This window comes from Exserohilum turcica (genome assembly GCF_000359705.1).
Source record: "Exserohilum turcica Et28A unplaced genomic scaffold SETTUscaffold_14, whole genome shotgun sequence".
NCBI classification, from domain to species: domain Eukaryota; kingdom Fungi; phylum Ascomycota; class Dothideomycetes; order Pleosporales; family Pleosporaceae; genus Exserohilum; species Exserohilum turcicum.
This window is the reverse complement of record NW_007359959.1, coordinates 390699-409118: the sequence shown is the minus strand read 5'-3', so window position 1 is coordinate 409118 and position 18420 is coordinate 390699. Positions and strand designations below refer to the sequence as shown.

Genomic DNA, 18420 nt, shown 5'->3' with positions numbered 1-18420 from the left:
CGGGCACCGAGCACGCAGAGCTGCACCCCGTAGTGTGCACCCGCAACCACTCGCACAGCTGCAATGGCTGACGAGAAGAAACCCACGACCCTGGCGCCGCCCGCCGTCACTGCACTCAAGCAGGAGGCGGCCGGCTCGCCTGGACACCGACACAACATGGAGCGGACGGTCAGCCAGGACATGCGCAACGAGCGGGCAGACCTCAAAGAGGCTGCCGAGCACAGCCTGAACATCATCGTGGACCTGGATCTCGAGGGCAAGATTCGTTATGTCAGCCCCTCGTGGACCGATGTCATTGGCACCCTGCCCAGCCAGGTCACGGGCAAGCCGGTGCTCGACCTGATCAGCAGCGGCGCCGATGGCTTTGCAGAGGCCATCGAGTCGGTTAGGAAGGACGACTCGAGAAGCCACATTGCCCGCTTTACCATCCAGCTTGGACCCCACTCCATTCTGCGCAAGCGCCGATCCAAGCACGCTGCCCCCGAAGGCCCCGAGCCCGGGCCACGCTCACCAACCCAGGCTCCCGAAGAGGAAGAGCAGTTTCTCAATGTAGAGGCCCAGGGCATCATGGTCTATGACCGCGCAACGGGTGCCGAAAGCCACGTACGTACTGACATGGGCCAGCCCAGATTCGCTTGCAACTAACAATCGCAGACCATGTGGATGGTGCGGCCCTCGGTCATCCGTGAGGTCACCATCGATCTTCCAGAGGTCCTCGTCGAGGCGCTGGGCGTGGGAGCAGAAGTGCTTGCCCACTACCTGACTGGCCTGGCCGAGCACAGTGCAACCGACCCTGCAAACTACGCCCCACCACTGCCAGTCTTGTGCCGCATCTGCGAGCGGCAAATCACGCCCTGGTGGTTTGAGAAGCACTCTGAGCTGTGTCTGCAAGAGCATCGCGCTGAAATGGACGTGCAAATGGCCCAGGAGACACTGGCTGAACACCGCAATGCCATTGTCAAGGTTCTGGATACGCTCGAGTCTCACAGTCAGCGTTCAAGAACGACATCAACCGATTCTGTGCAGCCGCTGCAGCCTGCAGAGTACAAAGGCCTCATAATCCACTCGACATCCACACCCTCCTCAGGCACCCCTTCGAGTACTCCATCTGGACGCAACTCTCCTGCATCGCCACCCTCGAGATCCCGCGAACGTTCGGAGCGCCCATCGGGGTTTGGCCACCACCGTGCACGATCATTTGCGGTTCGGAGACCTCTGGCTCGCATCGTTGAGCTAGTCCTCGACTTGTGCGACACCGCTCTTGAAATCAACACACCCGCCATCAAAGACAACACCCGTGGCCAATCAGTCGCCGAAATCCGCACCCAATCACCGCAATCAGAGAACCGCATATCACAAGTGCTGCAGTGGCAGTCGCCTACGACAGGCTCAGTCGACCATACCGAAGGCCTCAAGCTGTTATGTGAAGACACCAGCAGACTCGCGAGGGCCAAGATTGACGCTGTCACACGCCACCGGCGGGTTCTCGAGTACTCTGAACGTCTTCGCATCGAGTTTGACATCCTGGTCCAGGAATGTATCGAGGCCGCAATCTTGAAGGCTGCTCGCATTGCTGCAGGCGAAGACAGCTCGTCTGAAGATGAGCGACAGGAAGAAGAGGTTCAGTCCGATGCCAACGATACGGACACAGCTACGGATATAGCCCCTGGCGAGGAAAGCATCTTCCCCGGCTCCTTTGATACCCCGTCGACAATGGTGCAGGCGCTGCGCAGTACGTCAGATGTGTCTCTGCCAGCACGAGTTGGACGCCGCGAGTCTTCTGTAGCTGGCTCCAACAGGTCCAGTAGCCCCAGAGGAGGATGCCAGACGCCGCGATCACACGCTGGTGCTATCAACATAGCAACCCACAACAAGCGCCAGTCGATGCACTTTGAGAGCGACACTGGTGCTGAGAGTGACACTAGCATGCGTTCTTCAGTGCTGTCTGGCCCCCGTCGAGCCGACTCGCCTGCAACATCCGACGTAGGCTTGGGCAGAGTAACCAGCTCACGAGAGCGCAAACGCAAAAGCCTAATACTCCCCAGTGTCATGTCGAGCAGACAGCAGTCACCTGCTCGCTCCATGGTACCCCCGCCCTCTTCGCCTCTCCGGACAACCAAACCGCGCCTTCCCAGCGGTGTTGATAACATTCAGTCGCCCATTACCTCACCCGTCTTGCACACTACAGAATTCTCGTCACCAGCCATAGTGCATGCAATAAGCCACCATCGCAGACAGTCATCCACAGCTGGTTCCGATGGTCCGAGGCCAATTTCCCCCCGCCTTATCGCTACGACCCAGCCGCAACCCCGCGCCGTTCCTCCGTCGATCAAGGATTTTGAGATCATCAAGCCAATCAGCAAGGGTGCTTTCGGCAGCGTCTACTTGGCCAAGAAAAAGTCTACTGGCGAGTATTATGCTATCAAAGTCTTGAAGAAAGCAGACATGGTTGCGAAGAATCAAGTCACTAACGTCAAAGCTGAGCGTGCCATCATGATGTGGCAAGGCGAGAGCGATTTCGTCGCCAAGCTGTACTGGACCTTTTCGAGCAAGGACTATCTTTACCTGGTCATGGAATATCTGAATGGCGGCGATTGTGCTTCGTTGATCAAGGTTCTTGGGGCTTTGCCAGAAGATTGGGCAAAGAAGTATCTGGCCGAGGTTGTTTTGGGTGTGGAGCATCTGCACAGTCGGAGCATCGTTCACCGTGACCTGAAGCCTGACAATCTTCTCATTGACGGTAAAGGCCATTTAAAACTGACCGACTTTGGTTTGTCACGTATGGGTATGATTGGCCGGCAAAAGCGTGCTCTCAAATCAGTGGAACCTGCGCCAGACCTGCTCAAGACGGGCCCCTTCCACCGTGCAATATCTGTTGGCTCTTCACGATCTGCTTCCTTTGATCTGAACCATTCGCCTTCGCAGACACCATCCATGACACCTGCTCTTGCTGGCGATATTGGTCAGCCATCATACTTCAGCCTGAATCGAGAGAATTCGCAGCAGAGTCGTGAGCGCTCGCGACGGCCCTCGGGGACACGCAGCGATAGTCAGGACAGTGACGCGCTGCAGGCCATGTTCCGCCGTTTCTCAATAGCTGATGACTCGTTTAGTCATCCTCGAGGACGATCACCCATAGAAGAGGAGGCGCTCAGTGACGATGGCTCTCCCGATCCATACTCGGTACCCCATTCGATGAGCCACTCGGCTATAGCTCAGAACAGTGTTCTTCCTCCAGCAACCACAATGCCACCCCCGCCCATGGCTTTGTTTGACCCCGAAGACAGCGACAGGCGCTTCGTTGGCACTCCCGATTATTTGGCCCCGGAGACGATTGCGGGTAATGGCCAAGATGAAGTCAGTGATTGGTGGTCTCTCGGGTGTATTCTGTTTGAGTCTCTGTATGGATATCCTCCTTTTCATGCAGATACACCAGACGAAGTGTTTCAAAATATCCTTGCGCGAAGAATCGACTGGCCAGACGATGACGATGAGACCTATGACATTTCGGATGAGGCAAAAGATCTAATGAACCGCCTTATGTGCTCAGATCCTGCACAACGACTAGGTGCAAACAAGGACGAAAAGTTTGCCAGCGGTGGTGAAGAGATCAGAAACCATCCATGGTTTGCTGATATCAACTGGGAGACATTGCGAGATGACGAAGCCTCTTTTATTCCTGCACCTGAAAACCCAGAAGACACAGAGTACTTTGACTCGAGAGGAGCGGCCATGGCCAACTTTAATCCGGAATTTGAAGACCAAGCGACTACACCAGCGGGCACGCCCAGTACCGACTACCCCGACCGGCCCCATGATGCTCTATCTAGAGTGCGGTCACAGGTGACGGTATCGACCATGAAGCGTGGGCTTATTCCTCTCCACATACCAGCGCACGTGCGTGAGGGCAGGTCACGGCGACTGAGTGAGCCTATGGCAACTGACGACTTTGGCAATTTTAGCTACAAGAATCTACCGGTTTTGGAGAAGGCCAACAAGGACGTCATTCAGAAGCTACGTGCAGAGGCAATGCTTCCGCAGAACAAGCCAACTCCTCCCATTCAGTCACCCAGCGTGACGTCGCCTTCCCCGTCCTTGGAAAACAGCCCGATGCTACCTGGTTCTCTGAAGCGTACCTTGTCTACAAACCGAGCTCCTGGACGACCCTCGTCTCCCTCTGTAAGCGGACCACATTCTTCTCCCAGTCGTGGCTCACAGCCCTCCTCTCCACTACTTGTACAGTTCAGCACCGGACAACACCATGACCGACGAAAGACGTCTAGTAGCTCATCTACACTGTCGCACTCGACGAGCAACACGTCGTCGCTGCAGCCCGGCAGCTCACACGATGCTTCGCGCATGTCAGGTTTGCGACCTTCTCCAGATGCCAACTCACCCAACAAGCTTTCCAAGAGTCCCTCTGCGCCAGCTGGAACCCCCCAGGACAAAGCCACATCCGGACAACGTCAGACATCTTCAGGACCCGTCACCGATTCACCACGCGCCCGCTCGCAAACAATTGGGTCTCAGGAAGAGGACATTGTGCGTGACCTATTGCCAGGACACTACAAGCGACGCAGTCAAGTCCTCGACGTATCGCCTTCGTCATCGGACACTGAGGATTCACGCGCCAAAGCGCTCCTTCGTGTACAACGACGCAGACAAAGTTCTCGCCGAATGTCTCAGATTAGCTTTGGCGACGGTCCCTTCTTCCGACCACTGGATGTTCTGATTTGCGAGGATCACCCTGTGTCACGACTCGTTATGGAAAAGCTGCTGGAGAAGTTGCGCTGCCGCACCCTGACCGTTACCAACGGATCTGAGGCGATTCGCTATGCCATGGGAGAAGTCAAGTTCGATGTCATCATGATGGAGTTCAGGCTGCCCCAGGTCAATGGCGCAGATGTTGCTCGCATGATTCGCGATACGAAAAATGCGAATACCCATACCCCTATCGTCGCCGTCACGGGCTATCTCAAGGAGCTCCAGGCGCCTCATTACTTCGATGCCCTAATCGAGAAGCCGCCCACTGTTGCTAAGCTCACCGACACCCTGAGCAGATTGTGCCAATGGAAAGCGCCCCCACCGGGGTGGACGCCGAGCCAGTCGTATCCATCCATCATGCCTTCGGGCTTACGACAAGAGTCTTCGCGCCCAGAAGACAGCCCCTCATCGAATGCATCCAGCTATCCGGCTGTACCCTCTGCTAGCTACCGAGGCTCTAGCCGCGAAGACTCTATTAGCTCTAGCTTCTTCGGAGACAACGACAGTCGCGCAAGCGAGGACATAGCTGTTCGAATCCACAACGCAGACGATTGGCGGGAGCGGGACATGGCCCGGGCGATGGGCGCGCTGGGCATTGGAGACGATGCAGCCCATGCAGATCCCAAGACTGTTCCCTCCAATCGTGGCGGTCCGCCTGACCTACCCCACGGGGATTCTGCGCCGGCGTCACTCGAGGAGGCAACGATCCGCCGCCAGAGATCGACCGAGCAAGTTGGTGCGAAGCGCCGCATACTAGAGACGCGGAAGCATGAATCAGCAGAGTCTGGTGACGATGAGGACGATGAGTTGGGCCATGCTCCTATCCGCACTAAGAGCCCAAGATCGCGACCCAAGTCCACCTCTAAGCTCGGGATTGAAATGATGCGCACAAACAGCAGAGGCAGTGTCATTTCTGTCGAAGACATGGGCCAGCCAGACACGACGCTGCCTTCATCCCCGCCTCCCATGATTACGGAAGATCGAGCAGCAGAGGAATACGAAGGCTCTCTTGCCACACCTGAGGTCGCGCCCGTGTCGCTCACACCGCCTGTTATATTTCCGGAACGGCCTGGGGATGACGTAGAGGAGTTTGTCATGGAAACACCAAAAGCGCAAAAGGAAGCGACTAGTCCAGATGCAGATCCGGATCCAACGCCCAAGGCAAAGACTGCCAGTACATCAGACCCGGATCCTACGCCTAGGCCGAGCAGTGCGACGGACGCCTAGGCCGTGTCTCGCCTATCGTTTGGCACTTCTTCAGTAAATTGTTCATTTGAGTTTACAGCGTAACTCTATGTTTGACAGCATGGTGTTGGTGGTGTTTCTAATGGGTAGTGTACCGGGAAACATCCTTTCGCGATTACTTCAATGACTTGTCTTTTTTTTTCAACCCTCTTTTTGGGGATGCTTTTACTTACCACGACCAATCGTCGGCGTACGTTGCGTCGTCAGCTGGTAGAGCAAGCACCCTTTAACATACCAGCTATGGTTATATAGTTGAATATCTCCTTTCCCCTTTTTCTCACACACGCCATCTCACAATCAACTCATTAGGTGAAATGCTGTTTTTTTTGGGTCCTCTCGAGGTGCCAGGTGTGCGTCGGTGGTCTATCATTCACTCGTTTTTTATTTCTTGGTTCGGTGTTTTGTGCTTCATGTTTACGTTGTATACCCAGTCCCTCCCCTCCACAACGAAGTGCTCGTTGGGTATTCACACGGCTGTCACTCGTTTCTCTCTCTCTCTCTTTTTTTCCCATAGCTCTTCACCACATCTTTATACCGCACCTGTCCCCGAGGAGAAAAAAAGTGCGTGTATCATCATCGTCGTCTTCATAGCTTCTTTCTGTACGCAACTTGTTTTTTTCTGCTCCAGCTCCGCCGCTCTCTTATTTTTTATTAAATCATTGATTTCTCTCCACAGACACATACATATACACACACATATTCACTCGCTCACGTGTAGTCGGGGAAAGCGATGCGTTGGTGGCTGTTGAGCTCTTGCAATTGAAGAAGAAAAAAACTATATTCCTCTCTCTCACTTTCTTTCTCTCTGTCTTCTTCTGTGTGCCTCTTTTTGCTCTTGCTCTTTTGTTCTCTTTTGCTCTCTCTCTCTCTCTCTCTCTCTCTCTGTATCTCGCGTGCGTGCGTGCGTGCGTGCACTGCTCTCATCGCCCATCCAAAAAAAACAGACTGAAGCAAAACTGTTTGTCGTCGTAATGCCCGTAATGCCCGTATTCCTTCTTTCTTGCTGTTTTTTTTCTCTCTCTCTTTCTCCAGATCCCTAGCTTTACTACTCAACATTCAGTTCGGGTACGAGAAGCCTTTTTTTTTAATTTTTTTTTTCGAGTGCTGATTTATTTATCTATTTATCTATCTATTGAGTAGGTCTTAAATCCTTAGTTGTAGTGGTGATGGTGGTAATGGTGAGGTTAACGCCTCTTTATTGATTTATTTTTCTTTCTCAAAATGCTGCATTATTATCATAGTAGTTATATTTATGTGGATATATGTGAATATATATATATATAGGCGGAAAAGTCGGAGGGGAGAATGACATAGGTTTTATTAATATCTATATAAGTTTTGGATAAATGGTGATAGGTTTGCCAAGCTTATATTGGAAATGATGATTCAAGTCTGTCTATATATACAATAGCATTGGCACTACATAGGTACTTTGATAATGTATGTAGCTATGACCGTATCATCACACACCACGACTCTTGTCTCCTCACTCGTTATACTCACGCTTGGGTCTGATTCGAAGCTTCTGAATGATTAGGCTGGGCTATGGAGACATACCCGGTTTGCATGTGTACTTTATGTCTGTTGTGATCCAGCTTACCCGCTATCCAAGCAGGAAACAACAAATTCCTGGGTCCGGGCCCTCCCCCCCCCCTCTCTCACTCTCTCTCTCTCTCTCTCACACACACACACACACTTTCAAAGCAAGGTTACTCCAAAAAACCTACATTATACTGCGTCATTTGTCTCGCGCCGCGTACTAGTATTTTACATCAACGCTAACTACTACGTACAAGTGTTATGTACATACATAGGCATCTTCATACAACATACACATATGTATATCACCAGCCCAACATCGCACCACACCACACCACACCACATGACTATACATACATCTTGCCAAACCAAATGCTTGAGAAATCCAGTGAGTAAAAAAAAAATTCAATCTGAGAAATACCGGTTTCGGCGAGAAGAGTAACAATATATACATGTTTCACACGAGACGAAGTTGTTGATATTGGAGTTCCGCAGCGTGAGACTGCGCTGCTTTGATGCGAGTGCGAGTGCGTGTGTGCGTGTGTGTGTGTGTATGCATGAAACTAAACAAAACTCTACGCGGCGATTTGGGGTACTTAGTAATAATGCGGGGGATTCTTGGATGTCGGGGAAAGTAATGGAAATGGAAGAAGCGGTACCTCGCATGCCGCTGTTGCTTCTCTGTACCTCAAGAGGTAGCGGGATGTGATTGGTTCAATGGGTAGCCTGGCGTGTACATCGCATCTCTCCGTGTTGGGTTTGCGCCTTGAAGGTGTCAGATAACTTAGGCATACTTAGTGTAAATGTAAGTGGCACTTTTATGCGGTGAGGGGATGAGGCGAGTGTGAGAAATGGCGCTTTGAACGTGCTGTTGCCTAGGCAGATACATGGTTCTGGCTGCGGTTGATGTCTGCTGCCGTGTTTGAAGCTTGTATGGCGCCGTAGCTCCGATTGTATGTCGGCTATGGTGTCAAGTGTTATTCCTTTCCCGTGGAGGATACTCGTGTTCCTCTCAAAGTGCACTCAAGCACCTTACTCCTAGCTGCGGCTAAGCAAACCACTTTTCATACGACGAACACGCACACACCCCCGGCCACAGGACAAGGTTTTACAAGGAAGAAAGCCCTCTCAAAGCACTTAATGAGATGTTGTTTGCATTGATGAACCTATTTAGTATCTAAACCATAATCTCTGCAATTTTTAAGTCTTTTTGTTCACTTCTTAGAACGATGACTACATTGCGCAAAGGTGCTCCCAAATACCAGTCTGTGTGTGTGTACGTAAATGCCACTGATATACCGCCACTCCGCAGCCTGATTCTCGGCTTGCTGTGAAAAAAAAGAAAGGAAAGATGGCAGTTTTTTTCTCCATTCTCGCTGAGAACCGTCACGTCAAAAAATACAAGTGACAATGCTATTACAAAGGAAAGAAAAAAGGCATGGAGGAGTGTAATACTAGTCGTAGTACTAGTGCGGTTGGTGATGATGAAAAATGATAAAAGTACAAGACTACCAAACGCCCGCTAAAGGAAGCAGATGATGGAGACAAAGAAAACCTTGTAGTCCTGACTTGACCCGAAGGTGATGAGATATCAGGTACCCACCTACTGTGAGAGCCTGTTTCCAATGAGTGTATGGAAGTCACTGCCCGCTGGGCGTGGATCCTTGCCGGCACCAAGGTAGAATTCGCAGCGAAACTTCAGGCATTCGGTTCCGCGCGAATCGTGGTATACCTGCACAATGTCGCCAGTGTGTAGGTGACCAAACAAGGCATGACCCTTTTCGTCTTTCTTCCGGAGATGCTTGCCGTTGATGGATATGCCGTGGGTGGCGCATGTCCAGATACCAATGTTCAGGTTCTGCAAGCTAGTCCAGTCTTTGCCTCGCTGCGACAAATCGTCAACAGTCTCCTGCGTCTGACCACTGGATGAGTAGAAGAAGATTATGAACGCTGTCTTTGGAATACGCGTATCGCGGCTATGCTCATACACAATGGTGTTGTTTCCAAGGCGACCCCATGAAGTTTTGCTCTGGGTAATGTTGAGAGTGAGATTGGGTACAAACGAATCTGGTGTCGCAACAAGCTTGCCCAGTCGCCGTGGAGGTGGACGAATATCGAGCTCAGCAGGTACGGACGGTATGTCGGCAGCAGGAGAAGACGCTGCTGCATCACTTGATGCTACCGATGTTCCACTCGTCTCTGAGGCTCCTGTTGTATCCGGATATGCAGACGCCGCACTCGTAGCATCGCGGCTCATCGACATAAAGTCACGCCCACTTATTCTCGAAGCATACTCCAAATTGTGTGTGTTGGGGTCTCTCGGGTCGTAATAGTAGGATGCCGTAACCGGAAGCTCAATCAGCCGGTTCATTGCAGATGGTCGTGCTCTCGGGGTCGGCTCGCTCACTTGACTAAACTCTTTTGACTGTTCCAAAGAATTGTGTTGAACGACTTCTGGTGTCTTGGGCGTTGCTGGCATGGCAGGACTCTGCGTTCGGGAGACAGGAGAGTGCGGCGAAGTCATGTTGAGATCTCTCACCAGAGACTCGGTGCCCAAGAGGCTGGGTGACGACACGCCTCGCTTCAGTTGTGCGGGCGCGGTAAAGAGCCCTCGCTGCTGCTCCACGCTGTCTTCGGCGTCCATCGAGTCTGCAGCGCCGTCATTCTGAGCACGTTGAATGGACTCTTCGCGTAACAAAGCGTCATTGGCGTGCGTGCTTAGTACGCCCGAGCTTTCCAGTGCGGAACGTCCAATCTCACCGAAGAGACGAGGCTGTCTAGGCGTCGGCATGACCTGGAAACTCTCTTCTTGAACGAGGTGTGAAGACGCGAAAGAAGGCTCGATACTGGAATCATCGCGATCTCGCGCTTGGTTTCGTGGATACAGTGGGTCGGCGCGGACTCGTTTTGGCTTTCGCTCTGTGACGAAACCCATAAGCTCTTCATCGTAAAGGATATCAGATTCTTCTTCTGATTCCGGAATCTCCTCTTGAAGGCTGAGTTGCGACAATTGCTGCTCGGCTTCTTCCTCCTCCTCTTCCTCGTCCTCTTCGGCGATAGACTGCAAAACAGGATCGGCAGGGATGGTTGCTCCCTCTTTGAGCCATGGATGGTTCAGACAATCGCGATCTGTGGGGCGTTCTGCAGGGTCCGTCCGTAGCATCTGCATCAGAAGGTCGATGCAGACGGCAGAGACACCCGCCGTGCGGAGAGGCGTTGGGTCGAGTGATGTTTCCATGATGTTGTTGTACATGGCTTCACCCGTAGCATCGGCAATGCCCTTGAACGGGGGCTCACCACAGAGTGCATACCAGAGAACACCTCCAAAAGACCATATGTCAACCGAGGAACTGTACGAGTGGTACACCTTGGCGCCACGCCGACGCTTGGTACCCTTTGATTGCCCGTTGAAGTCAGGGAAGACTTCTGGAGCGCAGTATAGCAATGTACCGCAAAAGGTTTTGAGAAATGTTTCCTCATGCTTGACAACTTTTGAAAGGCCAAAATCCGATAGCTTGACGGTGAAAGGGTCGATATCAGCGATGAGAATGTTGTCCGGCTTGATATCACGATGAGTGATTTTTGCTCCATGTAGGTAGCTGAGAGCGCTGAGGATCTGCTGAGCCATGGACCTTGCGACATCCTCCTTCATGGAGCCGTACTGGTTGAGGTAACCTTGAAGATCACCCTGTCTGACGAACTCCATGATGATGTACAGATAATCACCTTGATCGTAGTACTCAACGAACTCGACGATATTGGGGTGCCGCAGATCCTGCATGATCTTCATTTCATTGTCAATCTTCTTATCAAGCATACCGTTCTTCATGAAGCGGCGTTTCTGGAGTTCTTTCGCGGCCAGCAGCTTTCCGGTCATTTTAGTTGCGAGCTGATAGACGGTAGCAAAAGCTCCTTTGCCAATTTGCCCTGTCAAGGGTTAACAGACATCAAATTGAGAAACTGATAGCACTTACCAATGATGTTGTAGTGTGCTCCACCGTCCCACTTCATCGAAGGCCCACCATACTGTTTGGTGACTCGTTGTAGAGCCTTACTCTGTTCCTCCCCAAAGTTGGGTGTACACTGTGTGATGAAGTTGCTGAGGTTTTCTCGGAACCGATCCATGTGTGACACTCTTGAAGGTACGCGGACGATGAACTTGATCATCTCTGCGTCGTTTGAATTTTGTATGCAGATGATGGAGCCGGAGCTGAGCATACGAATCTTGCTGAAGCGAGGGTCTTTACACTTGAGAAGTGAATCGTCAACAATAGTGCCGTTGGTGGACATGTCTTCGAGCATGAGTAGGCCATCGATGTTGAGGTAGATTCGGAAGTGCTGATTGCTTATCCTTTTACCAGAGTCTTGACCAAAGATGATGTCGGCACTCTGATGGTTGCGGCCGAATATGAATCCGAGCTCTTTGAATTTCAGCTTCTTTGCGGATGATAGGCGAAGGGCTAGGTCTGCACCAACGCGAGAGCTGCGTTCAGGTTGATCTTGGTGGGCGTTGATTATGAAGGTTTCTTGCTCCTCGATGTCATTGATGGATCCGGTCATTGAGTCGAGTGAGTTTCGGAACAAGACATGTTCGGGCCGGTGCTGTGCTGCATGCTCTACAATCTTGATTGCTGTCGGGGTAGCAGGGTGAAGGATAACGAGAACATCGGCGATGTCACAGTCGCTCAAACCTGAATTGTTTCTGCCTAGACGACGAGGATCGAGGACCTGCTGCGTGGCAGGCTGTGTCTGCTGCGAAGGCTCCGCATCCATAGCGGCTGCAGTGTGATGTGTGTTTGTGGTGTGTATAGATATGAAGTCTCGGTTGGGTTCACTTGGAACGAGACGGAAGGGATGTTGGACGAGTGCAGGGTGAGTTTAGAGTGCTATGAGCACCGGTGGGTTGAGTTGGAGGACAGGGGTGGCACTTTATGTATTTGGGGAAAGTGAGAGCGCGCTGCGGGGTATGGCGCTATCCGTGCGATGGGCTCACTTGAACAGCGTAGGCAGGCTATTGGGCCGTGCGCGTGGAGGGTGAATGTATCAGGCGGAAAGCCTCCTGGAGCAACGACGCCGAATAGTCTGGACTCGGCCCTTGAAAAAGCGCAGTGCTTCCCTTACGTGCTCCAATTGAATGGGACGTAGCAGTGGCTTCTCAGAGCCAGGCTGTAACGACTCCACTCCTTGACGTTTCTTTTGCGGCAGGATCTTCGACCACAGTCCTTCTCCAGTCGGCCGGGTCACGAGCGCACTCAATCCAGCGCTATGCTCCGATCGGACTTGCTTGTATGGCCGCTTGTACCTTCACTTCAAGGCGTCATTCGCGCCGCTCCCTCGATGCGATGCGTGGAATCGCAACCAAGCAGGCCCCAGCGGTTGGGTGTATCGGCAGGCCGCAGACAACAAACAAGGCGAGAATGCTACAGTGTGTATATGAATGAGCGCGACGCCAGCGGATGCGAGATGTATGCGTCAATACGGCGAGGCGGATATTTGCCTTGCGGGAAATGGCGAGGGCGCGGAGAAGGTGGGATGGGCCGATGTGGAGGGTTGCCCTAGGAACAGCCTCTGCAGCAGAGGGTCAGCGTGAATGCGCACCAACACACATGCATCGCGCGCATTCAATTGATACGGTTACACACCTTCGTAGCAGAAGCAAAGCGAAGACCAGACACGGCGAGGGTGAAGGAGGGCAGCTTTGCACATGCCGGGCGGGCTGTGAGACTTTGGAAACGGCCCGCGCGCGCGTCGCCATTGGCTGACTGGCATGAAAAGTGGGACTGCCCCTTGCGCAAGGCAGCCATCGCCCCTCTGTTTGGCTTGATTCATCAAAGTCACGTTTTTACGCGTCAGCGCGTAAGGGGCAAGTCACGCGCCGTGCTTGACGTCATCTCATCCCTTGACATTGTGCGCCTGTCAGCGCTGAAAATTATACTTTGTGGTGGATTCGGGCTACAGGCGAGATGCTGGGATGTTGCTGTGGTGAATACAGCTGATAATGCAACGGAAAAGAGACCGTTGCGTATTGACGCGCTAGTTTACGATACTATATTTTTCACTTTCGCAATAACACATATCAGAATGTCCAGCGTCTTCGAGTATACTTTGTCAAGGGCAGTCCCGTCTAGGTATGGTGGAGCTCCTTTGTGGTTAATCTGATCACGTGAGTCCTTGTCCGTTCCTCCGTCCTGCACAGACCCATAATCCAGGCAGAATCACATTTGTGGCTTTACAGTTATGCATATGCCAATGCAGTCGGGAATCATTAGGACTCAGATGATTTTGAATTTGTTATTTACGAACCCTCTTTGATCTCCGTGCCACTTATGGACAAGTTCCCTCCAGTACCTAGGCGTTTGATTCGATTTCTCTCATTATTCTCGCACACCGAGACTGTAATCCAGAACTGCAGTATGGGATGATGATTTGAAAAGAGACCAAATTTTGGAAGATTCATACTGGAGCCAGAGGAGCGCAGATGTAGCTTACATGAGCCCTCTTTGGTGTCATATCCCACTTTTGCTCCAGCTCCTCATGTATGCAGGCTTATATCTTGCAAACAATTTGCATTACATAGATTTTAAAGAAATCTACACACTTTGCACTCTTCACTTGTAAGCGATTCCTTGTTCTTTCGCGCATCAATTTGTGTATAAATTCAGTCAAGTCTAGTATCAATGCTATCTCGGCCAGTGCTATAGCAACACTATCGAGGCTCACGCAACGCCTAAAATGTATTCAATCTTTCACAGGACTGGAAAGAGACTAGAGCAACTAGTTAGGTTGCAACTTTAGACTTGTAGATCCAGGGCCGTCACTACTCTACTACCCCGCCTCGTACGACAGACACCTCAAAGTAAGCCATGGAAAGCCACTCTGGCTTTACTTGACAAGCTCGAGAATTTCTTACACATGAAAATATTTTTACACTTCTGAACAGCATTCAGAGATTATGCTATGGTTTCAACCCACACAGCAATCAATGCGAAATGCTCGGCAAAAAAATCTAATCACTCAAATACCACGAGCGAAGCTGCTTCAACGTGTTTTAGAACTTGGCTCTTAATTCCCACGGTTTTGTTGCAGCGATGCGTGAGTGGGGAAGATTCAAAGGTAAGGCAACATCTGGAGAGCGCCCCTCTCATGGGTCTTACCCAATGCGGCATAGATCCACGGAAGTGACATCTGTCTCCAACCAGACTACAAGAAGCCCGCAACCAGCTCCACGTAGCGCGCATCCAATTCACTTGATCCGACAACTGCGAATATGAGAGGCATCTGGGCCCTCCCAGCCGTGCTGCGCATTGCGCTCGCGAGCCAACATTCGTTTAGTGTCTTTGATGACTTGTTCGCTTTCCCACAGGCATGGCGCACTGCAATAGCTCTTGTGCGAAGACGTGCTAACACGTTTCTTAGTATGAAGTGCTGTGGCCAGATACTTTCGTCACAGAACACGAGGCGACGTCTCTCCTCACACATGGATCACCCACGTCGAGCTCGGTGGCACCGGGAACGCAGGAAACGCAAGAACTCACGAAGCGCGATCAGGCGACTGCAGAAACGACGCCCGCAGACGAGGAGCTACAACAGACATACGAAGCGGTCGTGCTGCACGGGCAGCGATACCTATGTAGCATCCCTATAATACCCGAAAAAGTCCCACAGAACGACACAACATCCGCCGAAGAAGCCAAGGCAGAGCAGGAAAAGGAGCTTATGCGCGCAACAGACCGCGGGTGGGAGTTGCTCGAAGGCATGCGCGGCAACTGCATATACTACCTGAGCGGATGGTGGAGTTACAGCTTCTGCTACAAGGACCAGGTCAAGCAATTCCACCAGTTGTCACCGGGCCGTGGAGTTCCGATATACCCACCAGTGGAAGACGAAAGCGTACACAGCTTTGTGTTGGGAAGATTCCCCAAAGAAAAGAGCAAGAAGGCGAGCACTCGTAAGACGCTTGGAAACGAGCAAGGCAGCAAGGAAGCTTTCGACGATGAGGACGACGTACAAGATGACGAACCAAAGGGCCTGGAGCTTCCAAGACTGGAGTCGAAAGGGTCGAGTAGATACATGGTCCAGCGATTGTCCGATGGCACCGAATGTGATCTGACGGGCAAGCCACGTAAGATTGACATCCAAGTATGTATCACGAAGCGAGTGCTTATGCTTCTGAATGCTAACACGACCTAGTTTCACTGCAACCCGCAGTCCGCTGATCGCATATCCATGGTCAAGGAGACGAGTACATGCTCTTATCTCATGATTGTTGACACACCCCGACTATGCCACGACGTCGCATTTACGCCCCCGCAAGAGAACCTAGCTCATCCTATGATCTGCAAGCCCGTCATAGCAGAGTCAGAAGTGAAAAGCTGGACTGCCGCTCAGGAAGTCGCCAAGTTAGCCACAGCTGAGCAACTTTTAGCCGCCCAGAATGTCGCTGATGATGCCAATACGAACCCCATCCGCGACGTTACCGACGGACTCGAGGGCTCAACTAGACGCGGGGCCATCATTGGTGGTATCGAAGTCGGAGCGAAGGAGCTTGTTGGTGGTGAGGGCAGGGTCATCGAAAAGTCAGTCGTTGTCGGTGGCGGCAAGGAAACCTTCATCGCCGTTGTCGCAAGCAGCGAAGGCAAGCAAATGACCAAAGAAGAAATGAAGAAATATGATATTTCCAACTCGAAGGATGTAGAGACATTCAAAAACAACCTGAAGAAGCTGGCGGGCAAGAAGGGTTGGAAGCTGGTGCTTGTAGATACACATGCAGGCAGGGAACTGAGGGGTATGATTGACACGGATGAAGAGGACGCTCAGAAGAAGAAAAAGAAAAAGAAAGAGGCCAAGGGTGAGGACAGCGCTGGGGCAGGTAAAGAGAAGAAAGTAAAGAAAGAACCTAAGGAGGAGGAGGATGAGGTTTATGAGGGAAGTGAAGAGGTATACAAGGACGAGCTGTAGTACTACTTCCAATTCAATTTCAATGGTTTTATGATTATTACTCCGATTCCTGGATTGCTACGCTGTAAATGCAATACCAGCCGATTCCATCTCGAGTCCTCTATGGCGTGCTCAATATCAGCACTTCATTCAATCCATCATTACCATTCAAGCACCACACTCAATCCTCTATTACCAACCAATCGTCTCACACCCTGTCGTACGGCCTGCAAACCCCATTCCCACACCCATTGAACACAAAATTGATCGTAACCTCCCCCATACTACCATCGTTCCCTGTATGAACCGGACAGCTCCCGCAGCCTAAACGCCCAGCCATATCAGCTCCCACGACACACCCACCAGCATGCAAGAAACGAAGAGAAGAAACAAGGGAAAAAAAACACTTACGATGGCAACCATGTCTCTTGATCCACTCCACCTTCTCCCTAACCTTAAACGCAAATATAATCTCCTGTCTCCCCATCTTCTGCGCAAATACGCACGGCCCCTCTTGAGGCTCCCCCGTGCATCCGCGACACGAATAGCACGGGCGGCACACGATTTTCTCGCCGTTTCGGTAGTATGCTAGGTCCTCTGGGGACGTAAAAAACAAGAAAGATGAAATGTGGGTTTGGATAAGAAGAAGGAGGAGGAGGTTGTAAGGTAGAGAGGGGGGGGGTTACTTACTGATTTGAGAGAGCGATTCTAGGATCTGGTCGATGCCTGTGTTGCAGGAGGGACAGCGCGCGCTGCCGCGGCAGTTCAGGCCGAGAGCATTGATGGTCGCGCGGTTTTCAGATGTGCCCGGGAGGGATGTATCGAGGGGGTCTTGGGTGTCGGTGGTGGGGTAGGGTTCTATGGCGTTGGTGGAGGCTGTGTTGGCGTCACTAGTGTTTCCCTCGTGTTCAGTTCTAATGCTGTTGATTATGCCGTCGCCTATCGCGATGTCGGCGCGTGGATGGACGGAAGAATCCCCGTTTCCTGTGTAAATGTTAGTCTTGTGCGATGGCTTGCTGAGACACTTACGCGAGATGGAGGCAATGGTTGTGGTAGCCCAGATGAGAATTATTATGATGAACGGGATTTTCATGCTGTGTCTGTGGAAGAGTTGGTGGTTTTGAGGTTTCAAGGGCTTTTGTGAGAGGTTTAGTTCAAGTGAAGTTTGGATAGGAGATATTTTCTTGGGCAGAAGAGGGCGAGCGAGTGGAGGGAGTTGTGTGTAAGACGTCTGGATCTGATATTGAGGTAAAGGCGTGGTTACATAGTAGGTGTTTTTGGACAAATGCTCGCAAATTCAGTATACATTACTTAGACAGTAGTGTTGGGAGTGATTCAAGGTTGTATTTTCATGTGCAGGAATATTGCGATAATATTCCATCGTGGCTTTGACCTTTTACACAGTACGCACAGCAGCCGGAATCCAGGACACTGATGGTGAAGTTGAGGATTAACAGCATGAAGTACCTCACTGTATTACCCAAGTATTCATATAATCACGTGTACTATCTCGGTAGGACGATTGGAATGCCGCATACAACTTAGTTTACAAAAAGTGTGTGGCTGTCTTTCATCTGAAGAGAGGAGATGGGTTACAGAATTTGACTACATACCAGCACCAGCACATGGCAAACGTAGACCAAAATATTCATCGTAGAGGAAAAAAGAATCCATTCTCTCACCTCTGCGACTAGAGGCTGTGTATACTTTCAGGATTGTATACCAATCTTCACCACAACATACACAATTGTCCAGAGTATTCCACGGCTCAAGCCTAGACTAAAAGACGACAACAGCAACCCATCTCACCTGCTCAAGCACAACCTATATATATATCTAGACCAAAGACCAAGTTCCCAAACATCAAATACTTAACCCAGACCTGTATCTCAACTACACCCACACACAACACACAGCCACCGCCCACCCCCACGC

General features: G+C 51.4%; 4 protein-coding genes across 4 annotated transcripts; 3 read left to right on the top strand and 1 right to left on the bottom strand.

Moving 5' to 3' along the window:
* On the top strand, positions 1 to 6448 carry SETTUDRAFT_148258 (uncharacterized protein). Its single transcript, XM_008025275.1, has 2 exons — positions 1 to 603; positions 655 to 6448. The coding sequence occupies exons 1-2, from the start codon at positions 64 to 66 to the stop codon at positions 5989 to 5991; spliced, it is 5877 nt and encodes a 1958-aa protein (XP_008023466.1). The 5' UTR covers positions 1 to 63; the 3' UTR covers positions 5992 to 6448.
* Positions 6449 to 9151: 2703 nt separating this feature from the next.
* On the bottom strand, positions 9152 to 12321 carry SETTUDRAFT_106347 (uncharacterized protein; the record flags this gene model as incomplete). Its single annotated transcript, XM_008025274.1, has 2 exons — positions 9152 to 11475; positions 11523 to 12321. The coding sequence occupies 2 exons, from the start codon at positions 12319 to 12321 to the stop codon at positions 9152 to 9154; spliced, it is 3123 nt and encodes a 1040-aa protein (XP_008023465.1).
* Positions 12322 to 14815: 2494 nt separating this feature from the next.
* Positions 14816 to 16506, top strand: SETTUDRAFT_176233 (uncharacterized protein; the record flags this gene model as incomplete). The annotated part of the gene is made up of 3 exons (XM_008025273.1): positions 14816 to 14911; positions 14965 to 15687; positions 15739 to 16506. 3 exons carry the CDS (start codon positions 14816 to 14818, stop codon positions 16504 to 16506), a joined length of 1587 nt encoding a protein of 528 aa, XP_008023464.1.
* A 42-nt stretch (positions 16507 to 16548) lies between these two features.
* On the top strand, positions 16549 to 17285 carry SETTUDRAFT_168045 (uncharacterized protein). The gene is made up of 2 exons (XM_008025272.1): positions 16549 to 16809; positions 16897 to 17285. Exon 1 carries the CDS (start codon positions 16575 to 16577, stop codon positions 16788 to 16790), a length of 216 nt encoding a protein of 71 aa, XP_008023463.1. The 5' UTR covers positions 16549 to 16574; the 3' UTR covers positions 16791 to 16809; positions 16897 to 17285.
* Positions 17286 to 18420: the final 1135 nt, after the last annotated feature.

What these genes read in the sequence shown, in the direction of transcription:
- SETTUDRAFT_148258 (XM_008025275.1), top strand. Translation starts at nt 64, where the DNA reads ATGGCTGACGAGAAGAAACCCACGACCCTGGCGCCGCCCGCCGTCACT. An exon ending in CAACGGGTGCCGAAAGCCAC is followed by an intron (nt 604 to 654) that starts GTACGTACTGAC and finishes TAACAATCGCAG; the next exon opens with ACCATGTGGATGGTGCGGCC.
- SETTUDRAFT_168045 (XM_008025272.1), top strand. Translation starts at nt 16,575, where the DNA reads ATGCAATACCAGCCGATTCCATCTCGAGTCCTCTATGGCGTGCTCAAT.